At 37.1% G+C, this 26,188-nt stretch overlaps 1 protein-coding gene across 6 annotated transcripts in view; it reads left to right on the forward strand.

Annotated features, from left to right (window-relative positions):
* The window catches only part of CARMIL1 (capping protein regulator and myosin 1 linker 1), a 396,768-nt gene that overhangs the window by 209,570 nt on the left and 161,010 nt on the right, over window positions 1-26,188 (forward strand). For all 6 annotated transcript variants that reach the window (XM_072603992.1, XM_072603993.1, XM_072603997.1 and 3 more), the window contains exons 6-9: window positions 4,884-4,981; window positions 5,330-5,400; window positions 5,878-5,951; window positions 24,573-24,648. In XM_072603992.1, coding sequence (XP_072460093.1) covers window positions 4,884-4,981; window positions 5,330-5,400; window positions 5,878-5,951; window positions 24,573-24,648 — 319 coding nt within the window. The remainder of the gene's footprint in view (window positions 1-4,883; window positions 4,982-5,329; window positions 5,401-5,877; window positions 5,952-24,572; window positions 24,649-26,188) is intronic.

The following is a 26,188-nucleotide window of genomic DNA, read 5'->3' on the forward strand; positions in this document are numbered from 1 at the left end:
TTTCTAGCACACTTACATTTGGCATTTGAACAATGTGGCCAGTGCATCAGAGTTGCACTCTCTGCAACAGAGTTTGAATGCTTGGCAGTTTAGCTAGAGAAAGGACTTCAGATGTCCAGGACCTAATCTTGCTAGGAGATTTTCAGAATCTTAGGCAATTCCAATGTAAGTGATACAGTTTTTCTGAAATGGTGCTGATATACTGTCCAGGTTTCACAGGCAAATAACAATGAGATCAGCACAGTAACTTTGTAGACCTTCAGTAGACCTCTTCTTAAACCTATTCAGTTTAATACCTCTACTCTCCCATACTTTGTTTCAGAGCCTCCCAACCAATAAGCTTCCTCTGGCAACGTATATATCAACCTCATCATCTATATGAATATCCCTGGAAAGCATACTACTAGTTTATCACATACTAATGACAGAATAAATGTACTAGAGACCAAGAGGATTAGGTACTATGTCCATAGGTTAATAGGACTAGATAACTATGGTCCTTTTGTGTTCCTTGGATGCTTTATATTGAAGCTACTAATATGGATGACATCAGTCTTGCTTTCTGCAAAAATAATATGAAATCTGTCACATTTATAAATTATCTCAAAGAGTGCAGAATTTTGACATCACAATATAATACATTTATATCCAACTCGTGACATTAGGAGGATAGTGCTATATATTGTTTTAAGTTGTTTTAACTTTCTGTCAAATCGCTGAATAGCTAGAAGCGACAATAACATGCCCAGTACACATTTTATTCTCTTTCATAGCTTTAGTCTTAGAAGAGACCATCAAGGTCTTATAGTTCAACCCTGACATTTTATATTTGGGAAATCTGAGGACCAGAGAAGTTGCAACTTGCTCAAGGGTGCTGAGGCCAGTTTTCTGTCTCCAAATCTAGTATTTTTTCCATTTTTCTTGCAGCCTTTGGTACACACTAATGAACAATGAAATAACCACAGTCATAAAAAGGTAGTACCTAGAGCACAGTTCAATCCTGCTCCCTCTTTATTTTTTATTTTAAAAGTTGTATTGATATAGCACTCATTTCTATACAGCTAGCTTTCCCTTTTAAAACCATATTACCAACATCAACAACAAAAGGGCAAAACTATGGGATATAGTAACCATATCTGAGAGGATGGGTAACATTCTACACCTATACCTCTTTCCTTTCCAGGTAAAGGCAAGTGGTGTATTTCTTCAACTTTTCTCCAGGTCCAAGATTGATCATTACAGTTGCATAACCGTAGGGTTTATTTTATTATAAGCAGCCAGAAGTACAGTGAATAGAGAGAGAGTACCAGTCCTGTAGTCATGAAGACCTGAGTTCAAAGCCAGTCTCAAGACACTTAGCAGATATGTGAACCTGGTGCAGTTTACTTAACACTTATCCAAGTTAGTGTCCTCATCTTTAAAATTGAGTTAATAATAGCCCCTACCATCCAGGGTGAGTTTGAGGATAAAATGATATAACTGTAAAGTGCTTTACCAACCATAAAACGTTACATACATGCTATTAGTGTTCTTATTTCCCCCTAATAGTAGCTTATTTTTTTCCAGTTAAATGCAAAAATAGTTTTCAGCATTCATTTTTGTTAAATATTGAGCTCTAAATTTTTCTCCCTCCCCTCTCCAAGACAGCAAACAATCTGACATAGGCTATACATGTACAATCATGTTAGACCCATTTCCATATTAGTCATGTTGTGAAAGAAGAATCAGAACAAAAGGGAAAAACCATGAGAAAGAAAAAAAACCAAAACCAAAAATGTGAAAAAGCTATGCTTCAATTTGCATTTGGACTCTGTAGTTCTTTCTCTGTATGTGGTTAGCATGTTGCATCATGAGTTATTTGGAATAGTCTTGGATTGTTGTATTGTTTAGAAGAGGTAAGTCTATTATACTTAATCATCACACAGCATTGCTGTTGCTGTGTGCAATGTTCTGGTTCTGCTTACTTCCCTCTGCCTTAGTTCATGCAAGTCTTTTCAGGTTTTTCTGAAGTCTGCCTGCTCATCATTTATTATAGAACAATAGTATTCCATTATATTCATATACTACAGACAGCTTGTTCAGCCATTCCCCAATTAATGGGTGTCCCCTCAACTTCCAATTTTTTTGCCACAACAAAAAGAGCCATTATAAATATTTTTTTACTTGTGAGTCCCTTTCCTTTTTTTTATAATCTCTTTAGGATACAGACCTAGTAGTGGTGCTGCTAGATCAAAAGGTATGCACAATTTTTTATACCTTTGGGCATAGTTCTAAATTACTCTCCAGACTGATTGGATCAGTTCACAACTCCACCAACAATGCATTGGTGTTCCAGCTTTCCCACATCTTCTCCAACATGTATTATTTTTCTTTTCTGTCATAGCCAATCTCATAGGTGTGATGTGGTTCTTTAGAGTTGTTTTGATTTGTGCTTCTCTAATCAGTAGTGATTTGGAACATATTTTTTTCATATGACTATAGCTAGTTTTAATTTCTTTTTCTGAAAACTGCCTGTTCATATCCTTTGACCATTTATCAACTGAGGAATGACTTGTATTCTTATAAATTTGATTCAGTTCTCTATATATTTTAGAAATGAAGCCTTTATTAGAAACACTGGCTGTAATGTTAGTGTTAGCAATAAGAAAGGAAAAGAAATGGAAGGAATTATTATAGGCAGTGAGGAAACAACTACCACTCTTTGCAGATGATTTGATGGCCTACTCAGCGAATCCTAGAGAATCAACTAGAAAAATACTTGAAACAATTATCAACTTTAGCAAAGTTGTAAGATATAAAATAAACCTACAATTCATCAGAATTTCCAAATATTATCAACAAAGCTAAGCAAGAAGAGATAGAAAGAAAAATTCCATTTACAATAACTGTAGACAATATAAAATATTTGGGAGTGTACCTGCCAGGACAAACCCAGGAACTATATGAACACAATTACAAAACACTTTTCACACAAATAAAGTCAGAGCTAGACAACTGGAAAAATATAAATTGCTCATGGGTAGGCTGAACTAATATGATAAAAATGACAGTTCTACCTAAATTAATTTACTTATTCAATGCCTACCAATAAAACTACCAAAAATTATTTTATAGAGCTAGAAAAAATAATAGCAAAATTCTTTTGGAGGGACAAAAAGGTCAAGAATATCGAGGGAATTAATGAATACCAAATCTAAAACTATATTATAAAGTGGCAATCATGAAAACTATTTGGTACTGGCTGAGAAATAGATGGATCAAGAAAATAGGTTAGATACACAGGACATAAAAGCACATGACTACAATACCCTATTGTTTGATAAATCCAAAGACTCCAGCTTCTAGAATAAGAACTCACTATTTGAGAAAAATTGATGGGAAAACTAGATAGTAGTATGGCAGAAAGTAGGCATAGTACAACATCTCACACCCTACATACCAAGATAAGGTCAAAATGGGTATGTGATTTAGACACAAGGGAGGATACCATAAGCAAATTAGGAGAGCAGAGAGAAGTTTGCCTGTCAGATCTGTGGTGAAGAGAAAAGAATTTACAACTAAACAAGATAGAGAACATTTAAGAAATGCAAAATAAATAATTTTGATTACGTTACATTAAAAAGGTTTTGTACAAACAAAACCAATGCAGCCAAGATTAGAAGGAAAGCAGAAAGCTGAGAAACAATTTTTACAGCCAGTGTTTCTGGTATTCATGTTATTGTTAGCATGTCACGTATTTCTCTTCCTTTGTTAGCTTCCTCTGCTTTGTCACAATTAATATATCTTCCTGTGTTTCTCAGGATGCCTTATATTCGTTATTACTCATGATACAGTAGTTTTCCTTTACATTAATATATCCTGTCATTTGTTTAGTCACTCCATAATCTGTGTATAGGTATTTTAAGTGCCTAGTATAAGCCAAACAATGTGTAGCCTGGTGGTGCAGTGCATAGAGTGCTGGGCCTGGAGTCAAGCAAGTCAGATCAAATCTGACCTAGATACTTATTACCTCTGTGCCCTTGGGCAAGCCACTTTACTTCTCTTTGCCTCAGTTTTCTCAACTATGAAATGGAGATAAATAACATCACTTGACTCCCGGGTTTTTGTGAGGATTGAATGAGATTGTATTTGTAAAGTACTTAGCCTGTCGCCTGCCACTTAGTAGGTACTATATAAATGCTTAATCTCTTCTCTTCCCTTTACATGTTGCTTAGTATAAAGACAAAAATGACAATGATAAAGTGTATCATATTCTCATTCTTTGAAAATTGATAATTCATGTGTAATGTTAATGCAACCTTACATCTGCAGTGTCCATAAAACTTGTCACAGAATAACCTGGAGAGACAGATAGTGAAGTACTATTATCCTCATTTTATGGGTGCAGTAAATGACACAAAGAACAGTCATGTGACATGTCCAGGACCACACAGCCAAGTATCAGAGCTGGGAATCAAACCTAGACCTTCTCATGCTGATCCCACCATTTTCACAGCAGGGGTACTCCCTCTGTCTATGTTACTTTCCCCTAAATTTGCTACCTCATGTCTCTCCAATAAATGTCACAAATCTTTTATCCAGAAGATTTAGTTAATTAGAATATTTCACTTCTTAGTCTTAGTTGTTCTATACACGACAACCCAAACAAGTAAATTACAAACAGAATTCTTAACTTTACAATTTATTTTTCCTCTAAATTCTTGAAAATTGTTAGTTTCATTAGCAGACATAAAAGTAGAATTCAGCTTAGGAAAGCTCAGGATATATACAACTTTTCAGGAATACGTCTGTTGCAAAAAGTATGGTACATTTCCATAAAATAAACTTTTATGAAAATTGTTTACGAAAATTGGCTTATTATGTTCTTTAACTTTGTCTTTTAGGAGAATTATGAAAAAAATTGCCATGGAGCCCTCTGAAAGACTTACCAATCTCCAGGCACTGTGGGACAGCCAGACTGTAGCAGAACTAGGGCCTTGTGGTAAGCAGGCATTTAAATTTGAAATATTAATCTTAGTAGAATTCTTCATGCCAGGATGTTGAATTCTATCCCTAGCAGCTTGCTGTAAAGGTGCAATTCGTTTTAACCTGTAATTAACTCAGAGTGGACCCTTGATTGGTGGATAAAATCCCATATTTAGGCTTCATTGCATCCTACTCTGTATTTACTTTGACATATGTGGCATTATCTTGGCTGTGTTTTCTTAGTCGCAAAGCTTCTAAACATCAGAAACCTCTTTAAATGTTTAAGATTAAAAAAAATTTTAATTGTATTATTTAATGAAAGTGAACCTGTGATTTTCACTACTGTTTCAACTGACTATTTTAGGAGGATTTTCTCAGATGTATGCCTGTGTTTGTGATTGGCTTGGATTTCCATACAGAGAAGAAGTACAGTGGGTGAGTGAATCTTTCCAAATTTTTATTTAGCACAGGGATTCTTAACTTAGATTCTATGAACTTGTGGTTATTTAAAAAAAAAAAGCTAACTTTATTTTGATCCAGTTGATATCCTTTGTTATCTTATTCATTTTACTTTATCATTTAAAAAAATTATTCTTAGAAATGGTCCCTAAGTTTCACCAGATTGCCACAGGGGTGTGTGACTCAAAAAGGTTAAGAATCTTTAATCTAGAGGATAGATTAAGTAGCTATTTCCTCAACTGCTTTTTTCCTTATATGTTAACTGATGAAGGCATCTTTTCCTCATGCTGTGTGAAACTTTTCAAATTTCCTAGGGTAGATTACCCATCTGAGCTGAAGGTAAACCCCTTGTCCCTTTTAAAACTGCCTAATTCTTTTTAAAAATTTTGTTTCCCTGGTTATACATACATATATATATATATTATCCAGATCAGCAAACTTCATTTCTTATAGGATGTGGATACCATTTATCTGACACAAGACACTCGGGAACTGAATTTGCAGGACTTTAGCCACCTTGACCATAGGTGAGTATGTTTTAACTTATCCCCAATTTGTTTTTCCATAACTGCAGTTCCCTACTGGTAAATAATTGGAGTACTCATTCTTCCAAGAGAGTCCCTTCTTGATGGGAGTCAGGTTAGGCCTAGGACTGCCACAGGCATTGATTTTGGGAATCAAAAGCTTACAAAGGTGTGATTTTCTTTAAAGGTGCTGTTCACTTGTGATTTTTTTATGGCAACATACCAACTGTTTGCTTATTCATTTCTATATTAGATTTATGCTAGTGGATGATGTCTGTGGTTTAGTTTTTTTTTTAAATTATATCCTTCATACAGTTACCCAGGTAGTAATTGATTGAAAATTGGCACCTTTCTATAATTAATAAAACTATAGAGAATAGTGGTAACTAAGAGCCTAAGCTTTAGAACTAATTTTTCCTTTTGAAGGAGCATAATAAAATAATTTTCTGTGTGTGTGTGTGTGTGTGTGTGTGTGTGTATGAATGCATGACAAGCCACAAATTCCATTCTCACTTGACACCAGCTGCCATAGTGATGGGAGAGGGATGTGTTTCCAGTCTCCAGAGCATGAACATTATAAGTGATATCTAGGTTCCAAGGTTAGTCCACAAAAATCTGGTTAACCAGTAATGTAGCTAAAATATATTACTCTTTTCTTAACTGTTTTATGTCACTTAGGTGCTGCAGTGGATGGAACCCTGGGCCTGGGTTTAAAACTAGTCTCAGATACTTAATATCTTGAATTTGCATAACACTTTCTGGTTTGCAAAGAACTTTAAAAAGATTGTTATTTAATTCTTACAACAACTCTATGCAGTAGGTGTTCATTTTAGACTCATCTTTTAGATGAGAAAACAGAGGCATCAAGTGGTGAAGTGATATAGCGACAGTAGCTAGGAAGTGTCTGAAGTAAGATTTGAACCTACGTCTTCCTGATTTCAAGTACTGTACTACAGTGGTGTCAGCATCAAATAGAAACCAATCCCTTTGTGCCGCCTCTTGACTAGTGTTGTCTCTGTTGAATTGTATTTTTTAAAATTTTGTTTAACATTTCCATACATACATACATATATATGTATATTTATATATATTAATGTGCCATCTCTTGACTCAAAAAACTACAAATTAACATTATTTATGTTGTGTTGTATTTTTAATATTTTTGTTAAACATTTCCGTGTGTGTATGTGTGTGTGTGTGTGTGTGTACACATATATGTTTGTTTTTGCAGGGGAGCCATTTGGGGTTAAGTGAGTTATGTAGCATCATACAACCAGTAAGTATCTGAGGCCAGATTTGAACTCAGGTCCTCCTGGCTCCAGGGCCAATGCTCTCTCCACTATGTGACCTAGTTGCCCCGCAATTGCACTTACTTTTGACCCAGCCATACATTTGACATGTCTGCTGTACTCTATCCACCATGTCACCAAGTTCTCTCTTCTCTTCCTCATATGTGCAGATAAATATCATAGGGGAAAATTAATTTCCCAACCTATTTGCCTGTGTCTTGTGTAGTAAAATCAAGAAATACGTCACAAGTAGAGATCAGATGGTAGAAAGCATACTAGACTGCTCTTTTCTCCAGGTCAGGTGCCAGTTCTCACACTGTGAGCCTCAGTTTCCTAATATGTAAAATTGGGTTGATAATTTACTGCCTGCCTCACAAGATTGTTGTGATGCTGGTACTTTGTCACACATAGAATGTTCTCTCAGTAAGAGTTGTTATTAGTACTAAGAAGTACTTATGATTCTTCTAGATTTTGAGAAATTTGAATATACATATAAAATTTATAAATAGTGCATCTCTACAAAACAGATTTTTCCCTCTCATTGGGAATGATGAGAGGAAATCCTGGAGGCAGCCTCTGCTACTTAGGCTGGAGCAAAATTTCTTACCTTTTTTTCCTGTCATGGCAGTTTGATGAAACCCTTTCTCAGACTAATGTTTTTAAATGCCTCCAATAAAAGACATGGGATTAAAAAGGAAACCAGTTACATAGAAATAAATTTGTAAATGTATGTATATACTTATATATATCTGTACACACACACACACACACACACATACACATGCACACACTTATGTATACATGTATATACACGTTCACAACCTCAGAACCCCAGGTTAAGAACTCTTGGATCAGAGAAACAGTTGGTGTTTGCTAACTCCCAATTTGTCACTGAAAGAAAAGAGTTTTTCCTACTTCCCTACCATCTGAGCTGCCGAGACAGACCCCTTCCCATGTTATCAGATTTTTTTACTGTCTTCGCCTGTCAAGAGGGTCTGTCCCTTCATTTAACTGAAACAAAAAGGTAGTTATCCAGGTGGTGATCGCTGTTGTTTGTCCCAGGTACCAATTTGTTTTTACTTAGATGGAATGATTTGACACTTGAAAAATTTGTGTAAGAGCTTTCTGCCTAATTGTTACACTTTTCATTTGTTATCTTCTGTTTTCTCCTCATTTCTGGTTAATGATACGTTTCTATGTTTACCATAGTTCTCTCTTCTTTCTTAAGAAAAAACTCTCTCACCTAGTGGTTCTTAACCTAGTGTCCATGAATTTGTTTTTGTTTTTTGAATACTTTGATAACTATATTTCAATCAATTGCCTTTGTATTCCTATCTATCTTATTTTAAGCATTTAAAAATATTATTTTGAGAGAGGGTCCATAGATTTTACCAACTCCCAAAGTAGTAGTTCATGCAAAGGTATGCTGGAGCCAGCTTGAATTGGATCACAAGAACTAATGGTTAAATTTTTAGGATGAACATTTACACCTTAGAAATCAGCAAATGCTACAAATCAGGGTTTGATTTATTGTTTTGTTGTTACCAAGACTTGAGAAAGGGATGGAGAAAATGTTAACCATCCAGACTAATCGCATAAATGTGTTGTGCATAAATTTTCCCCCAGAAAGCCAGCTGTTGAAACATTTACAAGAATGATCCATGAATCCATGTCAAAAAAAGGGTTAAGAACCTCTGCTCTAACATCAATTTTAGATAAACTATTGCCTGTGTGTTTCATTAAAAATGGGTTGTGGAAGGCAAAAAGGAAAAGCACTTGATCGAGCTAGGGTTCTTGTAAGTGAATATAGAGTAAATTTTTACAGGGTTTGAACTGTGGGCATAGTGAAATATATTGGGTTGCTTCACACAACGTATGCCAACTTTTAACTTTTTTCTTGTAGATTTGTGTTGAAATGCTTAGTCATGGAGAGTTTCACCAACTTTGTTTAATTTCTTAATTAATGCTAACTACAAGCCACTTTGCATACTTAGCATCGTGAGATTTTTGAACTGAAATTCATGAAAGAGTATATACGTCAATCCCCATATTTTATAGAAGACAAATATAAAAGTTGCTTGAAGCAGGCACATGCTAAATTAGGTTATATATTTATAAACCGTCTACGCTATGTTATGTTTCCCTTCTTTGTTTTTAAAATATTCATTTGCCAAATATTTTTATCCATCTTCTGCTTATCATAAGGCTTCCTATTTATTTATTTTGTATATACTTATTTTTTCCTGCAGTAGACTGAGCTTCTCTAAAGGCTGGATATGCTTCAGTTTGTCTTTGTGTACTGAGTACATAGCAAATTTCCTGACACATAGGGAGGAGTCTTTCTAAAAAAATTCTAATTTATTCATTTATTTGTAGTTTTCAACATTCATTTCCATAAGATTTTGAGTTCCAACTTTTCTCCCTATCTCTCCTCTCCCCCAACCCCAAGACACATGCATTCTGAATACTCCTTACCCCAATATACCCTTCCTTCTATCACACCCCTCCCTTCTCTTATCCCCATCCCCTCTATTTTCTTGGAGGACAAGATAAATTTCTATTTCCTGTATATCTTATTTCCCAGTTGCATGTAAAAACAATTTTTAATATTTGTTTTTAAAACTTTGAGTTCCAATTTCTCCTCCTTCCTCCCTCTCCACCCATCTCCACTGAGAAAGCAAGCAATTTGATATATGTTATACATGTATAGTTATGGAACAGACTTCCATAAAAGTCATGTTGTGGAAGACAACTATTTTTCCCTCCATCCTATCCTGCCCCACCCCCATCTATTCTATTCTCTCTTCTGACCCTATCTCTCCTCAAAAGTATTTACTTCTAATTATGCCCTCCTCTCATTTACTCCCCCTTCTATCAACCTCCCCACTTCTCCCCTTCTCCCCTACTTTCCTATAGTGTAAGATAGAGTTTCATGCCAAATTGAATATGCATGTTATTCCCTCCTTAAACCGAATGTGATGAGAGTAAGCTTCCCTTTTTCCCTCTCACCTCCCCTCTCTTCCCTTCCATTGAAAAAGCTTTTTCTTGCCTCTTTTATGCGATATAATTTGCCCCATTCTATTTTCTCTTTCACCCCCCAATATATTCCTCTCTCACCCCTTAATTTTATTTTTTTACATATCATCCCTTCCTATTCAACTCAACCTGTGCCCTCTGTCTATATGTATGTGATCCCTCCAATTACCCTAGTACTGAGGAAAGTCTCAAGAGTTATAAATATTATCTTTCCATGTAGGAATGTAAACAGTTCAACTTTAGTAAGTCCTTGTGATTTGTCTTTCCTGTTTACCTTTTCATGCTTCTCTTGATTCTTGATTTTCTCTTGAAAATCAAATTTTCTGTTCAGCTCTGATCTTTTCATCAAGAATACTTGAAGGTTCTCTATTTCATTGAATGACCATTTTTTCTCTTGAAGTATTATACTCAGTTTTTCTGGGTAGGTGATTCTTGACTTTAATCCTAGTTTCTTTGACTTCTGGAATATCATATTCTAAGCCCTTTGATCCTTTAATGTACAAGCTGCTAGATCTTGTGTTATCCTGATTGTATTTCCACAATACTCAAATTGTTTCTTTCTGGCTGTTTCTAATATTTTCTCCTTGACCTGGGAACTCTGGAATTTGGCTGCAATATTCCTAGGAGTTTTCCTTTGGGGTTCTCTTTCAGGAGATGATCAGTCGATTCTTTCAATATTTATTTTGCCCTTTGGTTCTAGAATATCAGGGCAGTTTTTCTTGATAATTTCCTGAAAGATGATGTCTAGGCTCTTTTTTTTATCATGGCTATCAGGTAGTCCCATAATTTTTAAATTATTTCTCCTGGATCTGTTTTCCAGGTCAGTTGTTTTTCCAGTGAGATATTTCACATTGTCTGCTATTTTTTTCATTCCTTGTTTTATAATTTCTTGATTTTTCATAAAGCCATTAGCTTCCATCCGCCCCATTCTAGTCTTTAAGGAATTAAGTTCTTCAGTGAGCTTTTGGACCTCTTTTTCTATCTGGCCAATTCTGCTTTTTAGGGCATTCTTCTCTTCATTGACTTTTTGGATCTCTTGCCATTTGGGTTAGTCTATTTTTAAGGTTGTTATTTTCTTCAACATTTTTTTTGGGTCTCCTTTAGCAAGAAGTGGACTTGTTTTTCATAATTTTCTAGCATCATTCTCATTTCTGTTAGCAATTTTTACTCTTCTTCTCTTACTTGATTTTCAAAATTCTTTTTGAACTCTTCCATGGGCTGAGACCAATTTATATTTTTCTTGGAGGCTTTTGATGGAGGAGCTTTGACTTTGTTGTCTTCTATTTGCATACTTTGGTCTTCCTTTTCACCAACGTAAGATCCTATACTCTGATTTGTTTTTTGGTTTTTGTCATTTCCTCAGCCATTTACTTGACTTTTGAGCTCATTGTCAAGGTAGAGCTCTGCTTCCAGTAGAGGTGGGGTGGTATGTTCTCAGACACTTGATTCCCCCACAATCTGTGAACCTAGAGCTCTAGAAACAGGTGCTGTCTCTGTCCCTGCTGCTGTGGCTTCTGAGGGTTCCTCCACCTCCTTCTCCCCTCCGCTGCCCAGGGACTGGGATCATGCCACTCCACTGTCCCACGCAGGTCCCACAGGCTTTTTCCACTGACCTTTCAATTTGTCCTCAGCATTTTGGGGTCCTGAACTCTGGAAACTTACCTAGGTGCAAGAGATTCAGTCTCCCCAAGGCCTACTCAGTTCCTGTCTGTGCTGGCTCAGCCTACGCTGGACTTTGCTCTGCTCCAAGCATGGGGCGATGGACACTTCCCAGCAACCTTCCATGCTGTCTTTGGCTGGAGCTTTGCTGTACTCCATGGTGTCTTTGGCTGGAGCTTTGCTGTACTCCATCATTCTGTGGGTTCTGCAACTCCAGAATTTGTTTAGAGCCATTTTTTACAAGTATTTGGTTGGGCTTGGGGGCAAAGCTCTAGAAAGTGTGTGCTGTTACTCTACCATCTTGGCCCCACTCCCCCTTCCCCCCAGTGAGGTCTTAATAAATGTTATTGAATAAAGAATTGGATTCCATAAGTAAACTTAAAGAATCGACTAGACTAACTAAGGAGAAGAGGCATGTACATTTATACTTCAGTGAATGATTCATTCTCAGTGTAGACATTCTCTTCTCTGTCTATGTAATACAGCTTTTTAATATACTCATTCTCAGGGACTCCTTCCTCCTAGAGCCTCTGCATATCATCAGAACTTAGCTTTTGAGCCAGAAGGGAACTCAGAGCTCTTTTAATAAAGCTCCCCCTTTTATAGATAAGAAAACTGAGGTCAAGGACATCAAATTATATGACTTACCCAAGGTCAGATAGGTAGTAAACATCAAAGTTGGGATGATCATAATGATGATAGCTAGCATTTAGATAGCAGCTTTAAGGTTTAGAGGCACTTCACACATATCTTATTTGTTCCTCACAGCACCCCTGTGGGGTAGGGCCATACTGATCATGTGAAGTAGATGCTTTTTGTTATTCCCTTTTTACAGATCAGGAAATGGAGGCACAGAGAGGTTAAGTGACTTGCCCAGGGTCACAGAGCCATTAAGTGTCTGAAGCCAGATTTGAACTTGAGGCTTTCTGACTTCAGGTCCAGTCCTCTATCAATGAAAGTTTTCCCTAGTTAGGTAAGAAGATTTAGATTTATTCTGTGCCAGATCTAAGTATCTCAACACATCTCTCCAGGGTGTGTGTGTGCATGTGTTTGTGTGCGTTTACGTTTATGTTTGTATTTGATTTTAGTATGTACCTTCTATTTTAGTGGGATCATTAGTTCTGTTGTCTTATTTGAATTAGGTTATTTTAATTAAATTCTAAGGAAGAGAATGTTGATCTTGTTTTACATTTTCATCCCTCTGTAGTGTTGTTTGTGTCTTTTGGTTGCTGCAGGATATTCTAGTATAAAGATGAGATTAATAGTGAAATAGCTAGATCCTGGCATGCCTGTCAGAGGATAAGTAGGAAATGTTTAGAAAAATACCAACCTAGTTGTCTATGATGTCCCAGTTTTATAAAGTATGTCTCTCCATTTTGTTTGATTTTAGGAACTGGTGGGTCACTATGAGGTATTCCTCGCAAAGCCCCTGCTATAAATTACTCACAGGAAGTCCTAAAGAACTATGAGTTGTCATTTAAAAATGTAATTACCGTATAATTTGGAGTGGCAGAAGATGATGGGGAGAAGCAGTAGTGTGATGAGGAGAATATATAGCTTTTAATGCATCGATTTCTCTTGTTCTTAGATTTTAAGAGCATCTCCTCTCATCAATCCTCCAAAGACTCAGATATGCATCATTGGGTTTAAACTTGGCTCGTAAGAGCCCTGCCAGCAGCTTCTTGCAGACTAGCGCTGATGTATCCTCATATTTCTTATCCATCAAGGTGACATTCTTGATCTTGATGCTGTCTGTAGACAGAGTTTGGGTTATGCTCAGCAAGGTTGTCCTAAGGACATTGGTGTTCTTTTTTTCCTCAATATAAACTCCATCTTTTTATTTCTTTTCTCAGGAGAACAGTGAGTTGTTCTGTGTTTGACAATTGGTTCACAGATTAAGAGCCTAAGAGCCTTAGGTGCTGTTCTCATCCCAAAGCATTTGTGACTCCTAAATCATAAAGGAAATCGTAGAATATTATTTCTGGAAGAAACATTAGAGATTGTCTGGCCTGACCCCTATATTCTGCAGATGAAAAAATTCATAGTCCAGAGAAATAAACTTATTTGCCCTTGGGTAGGGCACCGCTGAAACCCAGTTCTCCAGACTCCCAGTCCAGTATTACTTTTGTCAGTGTGCTGCCATTAAATGTCTATGGAAATTATACTTTTCCTTAAAACACTTAAATTATTCTTATCATTCACGCAGTATGTGTGGTGCTCAGTTGATGTTTGACCAGTATTTAGATTTGGTTTATTATAAGACACCAGCACTGTTCTTTCCATGAAAGAATAAATTCCTGTACACACGATATTTTTAGCTCTCTTATACCTTTTTTTATTCTAGATTTTAAAGAGAAAAGGCATCTAAATTATTTACAAAAATATTGCTGGATACATATCTTTCAGTGATATTTACACCAGAAGGAAACATTTTGTTGCACATAGGAAGGATGTGAAAATTTGTAAGACATTTATGTGGCTCTGTGTTCTGACAAAGCATACCTCCTCTGTGAACTTATATATATATATATTTTAGTTCCAGGATTTAAGGGGAAACATTCACAGTTGTGCATGTGAATAAGACAAAAGAGTGACAATCTTCATCTATTTAATTTCAGCACTTGGCTTCTGGGAGTTTCCTAATTCTAATGTAGTATAGCTTAGAGGCAGTGGTTATTTTAAATCAAAAGGTTTTGTTCCTAATGAATTCTCCAGTATGTTTCACTTCTTACAGAAAGGTGTCATTGATTTTCACAATTTTAGCTGGGTGACAGAGGGGAAAGAGTAAGTGGAGGACCTGTAGCATGAAGAATGGATCTGTATAAACCCTATGGGGAAAATCTTGAATAGATCAGATCATGTAGGAATTAAAGGTAAAGGAGGTATTCCCTACATTGTTAGGCTTTTTAAAATTTTTCCCTGCATATTTTAAATTTTTTTAAAGACTAGTATAGTCGTTACAAGGGAAGCAGTTTCAGAATAGTCCTACAGAAAAAAAGCTATTGTTATCTTTTCTTCATCTTAAATCAGAAAACCTTTTTAAGTAGATTTTTCTTTTCACTTTGTGGTAGGTTTTGATATTATCTTCCTCTAAATGGGAATGGAATACTGGTGGTCATCCATTTCTATGAAGATAAGACACTGTCAATTATAAATTTTTTTTAATCGTGGTCTAACAAGAATAAGTTGACTCAAGAAAAGCATGGCAGTGCCATGTTGTATTCCCCAAAAATTCTCTCCCTAAATCAGTTGGTATTAGTTTTCTTAATTTGGCAAGTTGGTGGCACAGTAGATAGAAGGCCGGGCCTGAAGTCAGGAAAACCTAAGTTCCAATCCTGCCTCAGACACTTAGTAGCTCTGTGCTTCAAGTTGCTATTTTTTTCTGAACAAGTCATGCAATTTTTAAAATTTTTTAAATTTTGGGTGAGAGCGGGAATTCATAAAGGAAGTTGGGTTCCTTTGACTTCCTGGGGGCAGTTGTGGTTTGTTTTTGCATTGAATTTGTAGCCAGTAATTCTGGCTTTACCATTGTTGCACCTCATTAACAAAACAAGTTCTACTTAAGTGCATTCTTCTCATATTTGGATCAGAGATAGGTTTCTCAGGAATGAAATCATTATACTTACTCTGTCTCTGTAAGGAAAAGAGCTTTGAGGGAATAAGGAGGATAATGCCAAGCTATTCCTGTGATGATAAGTCACCGTGATTGGAGTGTCCTGCTCAGGACCTAGAGTATTGTGGTGTCATTCAGATGCTCATTTTAAAGAATCAATAATAACACCATTTTGATAGTACTGTATTTTGTTGGCCCATAGAGAGACTAAAGAAAAATAAGTATAGTGCTCTTTATCCTAAAGATTGATGACTGGGTTCTCTAAAATGCTGATAACTGCTAGCAGCAACGATTAACATCTGGGATCAAAGGTCATACGATAATTAAAGGCCTGCCACAAAGCATAGCAGGACTGGAGTTCAATAAATGCTGTTGGCTGATGGTGAAAAGCTGCTACCACTTCCCAGGATGGAGGAAATTAGTCAAAATGACAACCATACATATATAGAAACCTTCGTACCATGATGGGAAATCCCAAAGGTGAATGGTAGGCGAAAGCAGGATGGCAGAGAGACTGTTTGCCCTGAGATAGGCATCCTCATTGAAAGGTGCAGCCTGAGCACTTGTACAAGATAGATGTTTACATATCCTACTTGTTACTGTACTCTAAAGCCACTCAAGTATGAAATTGGAACCCACGCTTCTAAGATGAAGCAAATGGTCTAAGTGCTGCATTTTTCATTTTATATTTAACTACAGGCCATGACCACAGTTCTGATTTAGGAGCTTTTTTCTCTCCCTTGCTCCATGATCTGGGCCTCCCTGTTGCTTGGCCTTTAGGTTTGGTTGGTTTTGGGAAGTGGTAGTTTTAATATGAGTTAAGAGAATCTGATTCGGGGATCTCTGCATGTACCAGTAAAAGTAAAAGTTCTGTTGAAGTGTGTTTTATATTCCTACTTGATTGACTGAAATGATATTTAACCCTATGTTGAACAGAGTGGTCTAACTCATCGAGCCATTATTGTCTTCTTCACTGGAGTGTTCCAGTTTAGATGTGATCATAAATTTAGAGCAGAAGAGACTTTACAAGGTAATCTACTGTTATCAACCATCTAGGTGGTACAGGTGTTAGAGTGCTGGAACAGATGACCAGAGTAAGGATGACCTGAGTTCAGATATGTCCTCAGAGACTTATTAGCTACGTGTCCTTGGAAAAGTCACTTAACTTTTGTCTGTCTCAGTTTTCCCATCTCTGTAATAGGGAGAATAATAACGACCCATTTCCTAGAGTTATTGTGATAATTAAAGGAGATGTTAAGTGTTTTTCAAAAGTTAAAGTGGTATGTAAATGCTATCACCGTCGTCATCTTCATCATCATCACATGGTCATCATATCTACCTCCTTCATTTGACAGATAAGACATCTGAGGGCCAGAAGAAGGAAGTCATTTGCCCAAATTTGGAAAGTTAGTAAATAGCAGAGGTGGAATTCAAACCCAGGTCCTCTAACTCCACTTCTAGTATTCTTTTCACTGTTCCATATTGCCACGCAACAGGTGGAATGCCACACCACACCTCCATATACATTGTCATAGGAATATCACTTGAAATCCCATAGAAGGAAACAAATCTCCACATTTTTAGATTATTTCAGTTCAATTCAATACTCTATGCCAAGCACTGTGTTAATTACTGGGGATGGAAATATGAAAAAGAAAGACCATCCCTACCCTCAAAGTTCTTAAAATCTAAAGGGAGAAGATGATACAAAAAAGGAAGTTGAAAGATAGGAGGGAACAACGGAGGGGCTGCCTGATATTGTGGGGGAGTATGATGTCTGTGAAGTTGAAACCAAAAAGAGCCACTGGTGGAAAATAGTTACCTGGGAAGTTGTGAGTCCTCTATAAAGGAAAGCTTTGGGAGGAGTTTATTTCTCTACCTTCTTAAGCCCCCTAATCATTTTGGAGAGGTCACTGAGGAAGTTAGAAAGGAGTTTAGTGTCAAAAATTGCTTGCTGATGAGATTTCAGGTGATTAACTTTGGGGGTGGGTAGGGGAGCCATGATGTTCATTGGAGTAACTTGGTATTACTATATATTCCATTATATTCATAGCAGCAGATTCTTGGGGAATGGCTAAATATGTTGTTATATAAATACAATGTGATACTTTGATGGCAGAGAAAATAGTGAAAATGAAGAATTTAGAAAGCTTGAGAAGACATATGATTTTACACAAACAGAATATGAACTTATGAATGGAAATAACCAGATGACTATGAAAAATATAAATAATGACAACAACCTTGTAAATGGATAGAAAAACAATAAAAAGAAACAGAAATCTCTATAGTTATAATGGTAAAGCTAGTTTCCAAAAAAGAAAAAAAAAATGTACCTTCACTTTTTTGCAAGGGCTTTGGGTGTGGAGCATTATATTTACTATCAAACTCATTAGATTGTCTGATTATGCTAATTGTTTTTTCCTCAAGGGCAGATTTATTGATAGGGAAGGGATATAGTTGCAAATTAAAGTGTCATAAAAACAAAGGCAATCAATAATTTTTTCGGTTTTCTTTTTTGTCTTTTTTTATATCACCTTAATTTCTAAATATATCCCTTCCCCATCCTTTCTATAGAGTTAATTAACCCTTGTTTAAAAAGGAAGTGGGGAGAGGGGCAACCATGAACTTTGTCCAGAAAAACTATCATTAACCTTAGCTCTCTATTTGTACTGTTGCGCATGAAATACATCTTCTCATCTCTCCTTTGAGGCTAAGCTTGGTAATTATAATTACATAGATTTCAGGATTTTTTCCCCCTTGTTCTGCTTGCTTCATTCTTCATCAGTTCATTGGTTCATTTTGCATCAGTATTCTCATGTCTCTCTGAATGCTCCTTACTTGTTGTTTATTACTCTGCTATAATATCCCATTACATTCCTCTTCCTCTATTTGCATTTTCGGTCATTTTGGTCATTTCCCTTATTTCCAGTTCTGTGCTACTTGAAATATTTTGGGGTGTGTGTGAACTTTTTTTGTCATTGGCCTTTAACCTAGCAGTGAGTTCTCCACATTAAAGGACTGTTTATTTTAGTTACTTTAAAAAGCCCCACATTGCTTTGCTTTGTGATTACACAATTTCATATGTCTACCAGTAATGTACTAATATACTTGTGTTTCCACACCTGTACTATGCTTTTTGAAACAAAATATTAGAAATACCCATTGATTGAAAAGTAAAGAAAAATAATGTAATAAAAATAGCCAGCATTTGGATAGCATTTTAAGGTCTGTAAAGCACTTTGCATAGGTTGTTTCATTTGATCTTATATAAGTATATATAATTAATATAACTATAAAATGTATTATAAAATTTTACTTTATAATAAAATGAGAAAGAAGATGGCTTGATTTGCATATGACCAAGACTCTTAAGTGCTAATATCTGGCCTCATCTCAGAAGTTTTCAAATTTGCACTAAGTAAATTTTAAACTGTGATATTTATGCTTCTGCCCAAAAAAGAAAACCAACCTGTGGGTATTATCTGTGGGTTCCAAGGATACTTCCTCTTTGATCTGGTTGGGGAGAAGGCTGGGGAATTGTGGTTTGGTTTGTTTTGTTTTATGTGGCCTCATCGATCAGTTGTTCTAGTTCATGGTTCTGATGGGAGGTCAGTGGGAAGTGTTCATGAATAATAAATTAAGACTTCCATTCCAGAGAACTCAAACTGAATGTGTGTATATGAGCACATGTATGTGCATGTATGTGTTAGCCACAGAGAGAAACAAAGGTCAAGTGAGTGACTACACTTATGAAGCATCATGTGAACTTGCTTATTAATCTTTTGTTCAAACATTGTTTTGTTATCTGAAAAAGAACTGTATTAAATTTTCATTTGTATATTTGTATTATAACTGAATAGTAGTTCCATTTTTAAATCTCTGCAGGATATTTATCTAAGGCACGGTTGGGGAACTTGCAACCCCAAAGTTGGGGACCAGCTTAGAGGTCACATGTGGCCCTCTAGGTTCTGAAGTGTGGCCTTTGACTGATTGAGAACTTCACAGAACAAATCCTTTTAGGGATTTATGAGGTTTGGATTCACTTTAAAGGCCGCTTGAGGACCTAGAGGGCCACATGTGGCCTCGAGACCACAGGTTCCTAACCTCTGATCTAAGTAACTAAAAACTATCGATTTCTTGCCATCAGCTTGGTTTTCCTATAATATAACTTTTGCCAAGGCACATCAGAATTACCATTTTTTAATTACTCTTATTGTACACAGGGAAAGTATTTTTCAAAATTTCATAAAACATATTGTTTGAAAGGAATCTGTTAAGTACTTCTTGAACTTACTGTTTCTGAAGTATGTTTTGAAATGCTGTACTTTTTTGTTTTTGTTTGAATGACGTTAAAGGATGACTTTGATTTCTGGCCAAAAAAAATCTAGAATATCTTATTAAAGGAATAGCTTATAAACATCTAGGAAAGGAAACAAATCATTAAGTCCTTCTTATGCAAACTGACTGACCCAGGGCAAGGCAAATAACTGGGCAAGTCATGTAATCTTTTAATGTTATCAGGCAGCTCCCTAAAATGATGTTACAAAACAGTTTTTGATATATATTAGTAGAAAGAGTTTCCTAACCAGAAGTTCTCTAAACCAGTGAAATCACAGATCTCTCCCTCCTCAACAACAAAAAAGCACTAAGAAATAACATGGGTTCATTAAGGACAGGTCATTCCATACTCATCATTTTCCTTTTCTTGGTAAATAAAAGGAATTCAGTAGACATAATTGACCTAGACTAAACCAAAGAATATCACAGAATCTTTCATGATATCTTTATGGACAAGATGTGGGCTTGGAATTTGTTGAATGACCGGAATGAAAAGGTAGTCATTAATAGATGACTCACCTGTTTTATCATGTTCAGTTCTGGAAACTACAATTCAGGAAGGATGTTGATAAGTTGGTTAGTGTCCAAAGGAAGGTGGCCAGAATAATGAAAATCCTAAAGGAACATGCCACACAAGAGGAGTTGAGAATGTATAACTTGCAGATGAGAAAGAAACAGTTTGGGGCAGGGAGATCCAAGCTGGACCTTGAAGAAAGAGAAAAGTTCCATCAGGTTAAGATGAAGATGGAGCACATTCCAGGCATGGTGGATTACCTGGACCAATGTACAGAAGTGAGATAGGGTAGAATAAGATCCAAGGAGAAGCTGGTATTCCATTTTGGATAGAGCATGCAGTACTTGAAGGGGATTCATATAGAATAAGAGAGGAGGGGAACAAGTATTTATTAAGTTCCTTCTGTGAGCGCTTTACAAATATCTCATTTGATCCTCACAACAATCCTGCAGAGTAGGTGCTGTTATTATCCCCATTATCCCCATTGTAGTTGAGGAAACTGAGGCAGATAAAATCGGTTTGCCTGGCATCGCAAAGCTAACAAGTATCTGAGATTGGGTTTGAACTAAGGTTTTTCTGACTCCAGACCTCAGTCTACCCACTGCCCTACTTTGTTATGTCTAATAAGATTAGAAAGACATGTTAGAGCCAGACTGGGCAAAGCCATAATACCCATCATTGCTTGACTAAGGAATTTACATTTTAGAGGCATTAGGAGGTCACTGAAGGGTTTTTTTGATACAGAAGGTTCTCACTTTATGGGAATTCTCATTATGCACATTGGACTTCATGTAAAGACTTCTGAAAGAAATCTGCATTCCCCCCAAAATCCATGTTAACTTTTAATATATATACAGTATTGGGTTCCTCTGTCTCTCTCTGTCCTTGTCTGTCTCTCCTGTCTCCTATTCTGGCACTTTGGTTTACACCCTTCCCTCCCCAACCCCCTCCCCCCCAAAAAAGGACAAAAAACCCAAAACCCTCCAAGTGAAAGCAGAAAAATGGACACATAGAAAGACCACTTTCCATAGTGCCACTGCCAGATTGGGAGCTTGGCTTGAGGCTGCCAAGAGCACCTTTGCCCTGTTTTGCCCACCTGCCTGTGTCTGTCCTCAGTCTCCCCCCCCACTCTGCATGCTACCCATCCTCTCTTGTCTGTGTCCAACCCCCACATGTCTGCCCCTTGTTTGTTCTTCTGGGCCCTGCATATTCCTTCTCCTGCTCTTGCTTCTCTATCCTCAGCCCTCACTTTACATGGAGGTCTGCCAAAAGTCCTTTTGCTAAAGTGACAATTGTCTATAGGTGCTCTTAGTCTCTTAGTGACGTGGTGACTCCTGTGCATTAAATTATTTTGACAGCTGTGTGAAAGATTAATTAGAGAAAGAAGTAGATGGCTACTGGAAGACCAGTTAGTTAGGTGATTAATACAGTAGTCCAAGCAAGTAACAGTGATATCTTGAACCTTAGAGTGTTAGCCATGTGACTGAAAAAAAGGAACTGGGAGTTCAGAGATTCATGTTGAAATAAAATTGATCGGACTTTGAAATGTACGTATGTAGACAGTGAGTAACAGGAGTGTTGCAAAGATAAGTTGGAGTTTTTATATTCTCAGGTGATCATTGGTGCCTTAAACAGATAGAAGTAGCCTGTGGGGTTTCAGTTTGGGGGGAGGAGAGAATAGTGGTTTTAGTTTTAGACATATTTAGTTTGAGGTAGTGCTGGTAATATAAGGTCAAGATGCCCTCAGGTAGCTGGAAGTTCCCTACTAGAGATCAGAGAGAGATTCAAACTGGATATGTAGAGTAGATAATTGAAAAGATGTAATTTTAACTTCACCATCCTCATAGACCCATCACCCAGTCCAGTCCCCAGTCCATTTTATAGATGAGGAGATTGAAACCTGAAAAAGTGATTTGCCAAAAGTAGCAGAATTTCTAATTATACCTGGACCTTCTGATTCTTTCCATCACACCACAATGTCTCATGTTACAAATGCATTTTTAGATTATTAATTGAAATGTCCAGATGTCTGCTGGTTTCCTAGACAGTTTTCAGCTTGAGAAATTTTGATTTGCATTTATTAGCGTCATCTTTTAAAGGTTCATTTGTTATCATGAGAGAACTAGTTAGCTTTCAGAAATCTCTTTGCATGAAATTCATGTAGAAGGTTCTATCCTGCCTAGTGAGTACATCATCAGTGTTAAGAGCTGACTCTGTTAACAAAGCCTTATTTATTCCTGAGAGGCTGTTTCTGTGAGGCCCACTTGCCTCACTTCACATCAAACAACAGAATAGAATCTCCACTAATGATGTTCTGAAGTGCTATCGCTGCCCAGACACAGAAAACACCAGGCTGAAGCAATTGTGGAATGTGACCAGATATAAGGGCAGGTTGCCAAAGGTGTGACTGAATGGTGAACTGTAGGAGAGCAGTCATGAGTGGAGGGATCCTTTGGGGACTGTTTAAAGTAATATTGACCCCAATAGCAGCTGGGACTTGTCGACAGATAGAAGTAGCTCATTCTGAAGCACTTTCTCAAGGTGAGGCTCTGAGAAAAGGCCATAGGCACTACAGTCATTCCGAGGGTGCATGCTTCCTCAAATAAATGTGAAAGATGTTGCTGTTACCAGAATTCCTTTTCATTCACAAAGGAAAATCATATTAGACAATAGGAATGTGAGAGCACAAATGTTGTGGAAGGAGAAGACTGTAAACAAATGAACTCAGAAGGTAAACATAAATTAGTGTAACTTTTTACTGAATATTTTATGATATAATAGAAATTATTTATTAAGTGCCTACTATGTGCCAGGCAGTAAGTGCTAAGGAAACAAGCAAGAAAAAGACAGTTACTGCTCTCAGGGAGCTTACAGTCTATTAGAGGAAAGATGAGACACAAGGAAGCTGAAAGGCAAGGGAGACAGGAAGATGCTGGAGGGAGGGAGAAGGTACCTTGCATCGGGGCCATAATGAGGGTGGAATCAAATCCAAGGAGCGCAGCTGGTAGGAAACCAAGAATCGGCTGTGCTTCTGAATCCTCTGTAAATGGGGCCTTTGGGAGGATTTGGGTGGTGTTTTTGTTTTGGTTTTTTGGTCTGTCTTCCAATCAGAGGGGCAAAGACTACTGAGGGTACCATTGAGGTGTGAGAACCAAAGCCAGTGCCATTTCTGTGATGGTGAATTTCTTGGTGATGAGCTTTTCCTGGACGGGCAGGGGCAGAATACAGTGGTGTTCATCCTTGGACACTCAGTAAATACAGATTGACTCCCTTTTTGCATCAACACAGAAGTTTACTTCCATAGGTAAAAGGCACATCCAGGATGTGCCATGCTTAGAAATGAACATAAATGAAATGTCTTAGATGATGACTGTGGTTGGCACACAGGACTGCGAGAAAAAGATTCATGTGTAAATGTAAAGAAACAGCTAAATGATAAATAATAGTCATAATGACAACTCCCAACAACTTTATAACGCATGCAGGGTTCATATCACCATTTTGCAGAAGAGCAAAGTGGGATTAGGGAGATTTAAGTGGCCTACCAAAGGTCACTAGTGTACCTACTTGACTAGTAAGGGTCTGAAGTGATATTTGAACTTAGGTCTTCCTGACTCCAATTCTAACAAATTATATAATATATATCCTTATTATCATTGTGCCAAGTGTGATACAGCATCAAGCTAGGCACAGGCCTCTCTTACAATTAATAATTGTCAGGTTCTTATGTCATGCCATTCAGAGTGTTTCTGGAAACAGTTCAAATTAATATCTTCGATGAAGACAATAAGAATAGAAGCAAAGGGTTTGTCAATATGCGGTTAAAATTAAATTGTTTTCCTAAGGCTAGAAGATGCTTGATTCCAGCCTCATTCATTTTTTCTTATGGATTCTGAGTTGAATAAATCATTAAGGGAAACCTAATTCAGCCTCTTGCCCGTGTGGGAATCCCTTTCACTAGATTCAAGGTGCAATTAGGTGTCAGAATTCATCTGTCACAACTGAATTAAATTTTCTAGCTGCCAAAGGCATTTTGATTTGATGTCCCATTGTAAATAACAGTTGATATCAAGCAAATGTCACTGTCTCACATTGAAAATAAAGTAGCTATCTGTACAGTAGAAGGGCTCTGTTGTGAATTCATACATGAAATTTGTTCATATTTCTTCTAGAGACTTAATACCTATCGTTGCTGCTCTGGAATACAATCAGTGGTTCACAAAGCTGTCCTCTAAGGATCTAAAATTGGTAAGTGATTTTTTTAAAAAAGAAAAATCCCAAACCTTTATATGTCAGTTTTGCTTTACTGTGTTTAGATTGTCAAAAAAAGGAGTTTCTTTACCCCTCGGTACAAGAAACTTGCATCTGTTACCCGTTCTAGAAATGACTTGCCAAGCATTCTGCAAAGCCAATAATGTGAGATGCTTCAGTAAAGTGCTTTAGCTCAGGTTTTTAGCTGCTTCAGGCAATTTTAGATTAGACAGGAAGCTACATCCAGTTGGCAGAAACTATGAGGGTTACGTTTGTGCAGCTGGTACAAAAAAAGCAGATTTCACATTCCTGTCAATGGCTTCCTTTTTTGAATAAGCCCTTTTGCTTAGAGTTAGGGAAAAGTTAATTGATGAAGTTCTTCTGGTTCAGTAGTAATAGTTAACATTAGTTTTTCAGCTGAGGCTTGTGTAAATGCTATGAACTCCCCCCCAAAATAAAAGGGGGTCAAATACTTGAACTGTGGTAAGCAGTGGAAGTGAAATGTGTATTTATGGACATTTGGTTGTTTTTGTTTTTTAAACTAAACTCAGCCATTCATAAAAAAAGATAACAAAAATTCTTCCAAATCTTCCCTTCTGCTTATCTTTTTAGTTTAAGAAACTATAGTAGCTATCTCCCCTCCCCTAACTTTATGGCCCTTGTGAGAATCACTGGTGCCCAGAGGAAGTAAAATAAAGAGACTTGGAATCAGGAAAAAGATATGATGTGAAGTGAAAGTTGGCCATTGATAACCTATGACATCATTGCTGTCACTAGCAGGGCTGGTGGTAATGAAGATCTGGATTTGCTGGCAGGTTTTATGACTTTTACTAGGAAGCCTGCATAGGACATCATTCTGGTTTCTAATGAATGGATTCCCCTGCTATGAGTATGACTGTTATAAGCATTGTTGCTTCATCCGTGTTCCTGAATCTTGAGTGGAAATGGAAATGTGAATTATTTGTCAGGACTACGAGGCAGTGATGAATCATAGGAATAGGGTAGGACGTCATGACTAGGGAGACCAAAGCTAGATTGAGAACACAAGTCAGGAAATGGGTACAGGAATGGGTGTTCAATCCATGGAGTGCTTGGGAATCAACAACAAGACTTAGCAGGAGCAGAAGTCAGAAGAACCAAGGAACACAGAGGTGCTAGAGAACCAGGTGATTCAGAGCATTTACCATCAACGTGGCAATAGAAAAGGCTCCAGAGACAAAATAGTTTTTTGAAAAGGGAGAAAATCCTGCCTCAAGACAGGAATCATCTTGCATCATTTGGGTTAAGGAAAGGAGTTTTGCCTAGCATATGGTCAGTCTGGAGCCTGCGGGTGGCAACAGATGCATCTGGTTAGTGATGTCTGGAATGGGGAAAATGGGATTGGCAGTAAGGATCAATTCAATGCTAATCCAAGGGTAGCGTGTCCTTGGTGTGTTGCTTGTGCTACCTCAGTTTTTCTTTAACAGTTACGTGTCAAGAAGGGTTCTGATAGCACTTCTGAGTTCTAAGCTTTGGAGTTGGACCCAGATCTGTAGTC

This window comes from Notamacropus eugenii, chromosome 4 (assembly GCF_028372415.1).
Source record: "Notamacropus eugenii isolate mMacEug1 chromosome 4, mMacEug1.pri_v2, whole genome shotgun sequence".
Classification (NCBI taxonomy): domain Eukaryota; kingdom Metazoa; phylum Chordata; class Mammalia; order Diprotodontia; family Macropodidae; genus Notamacropus; species Notamacropus eugenii.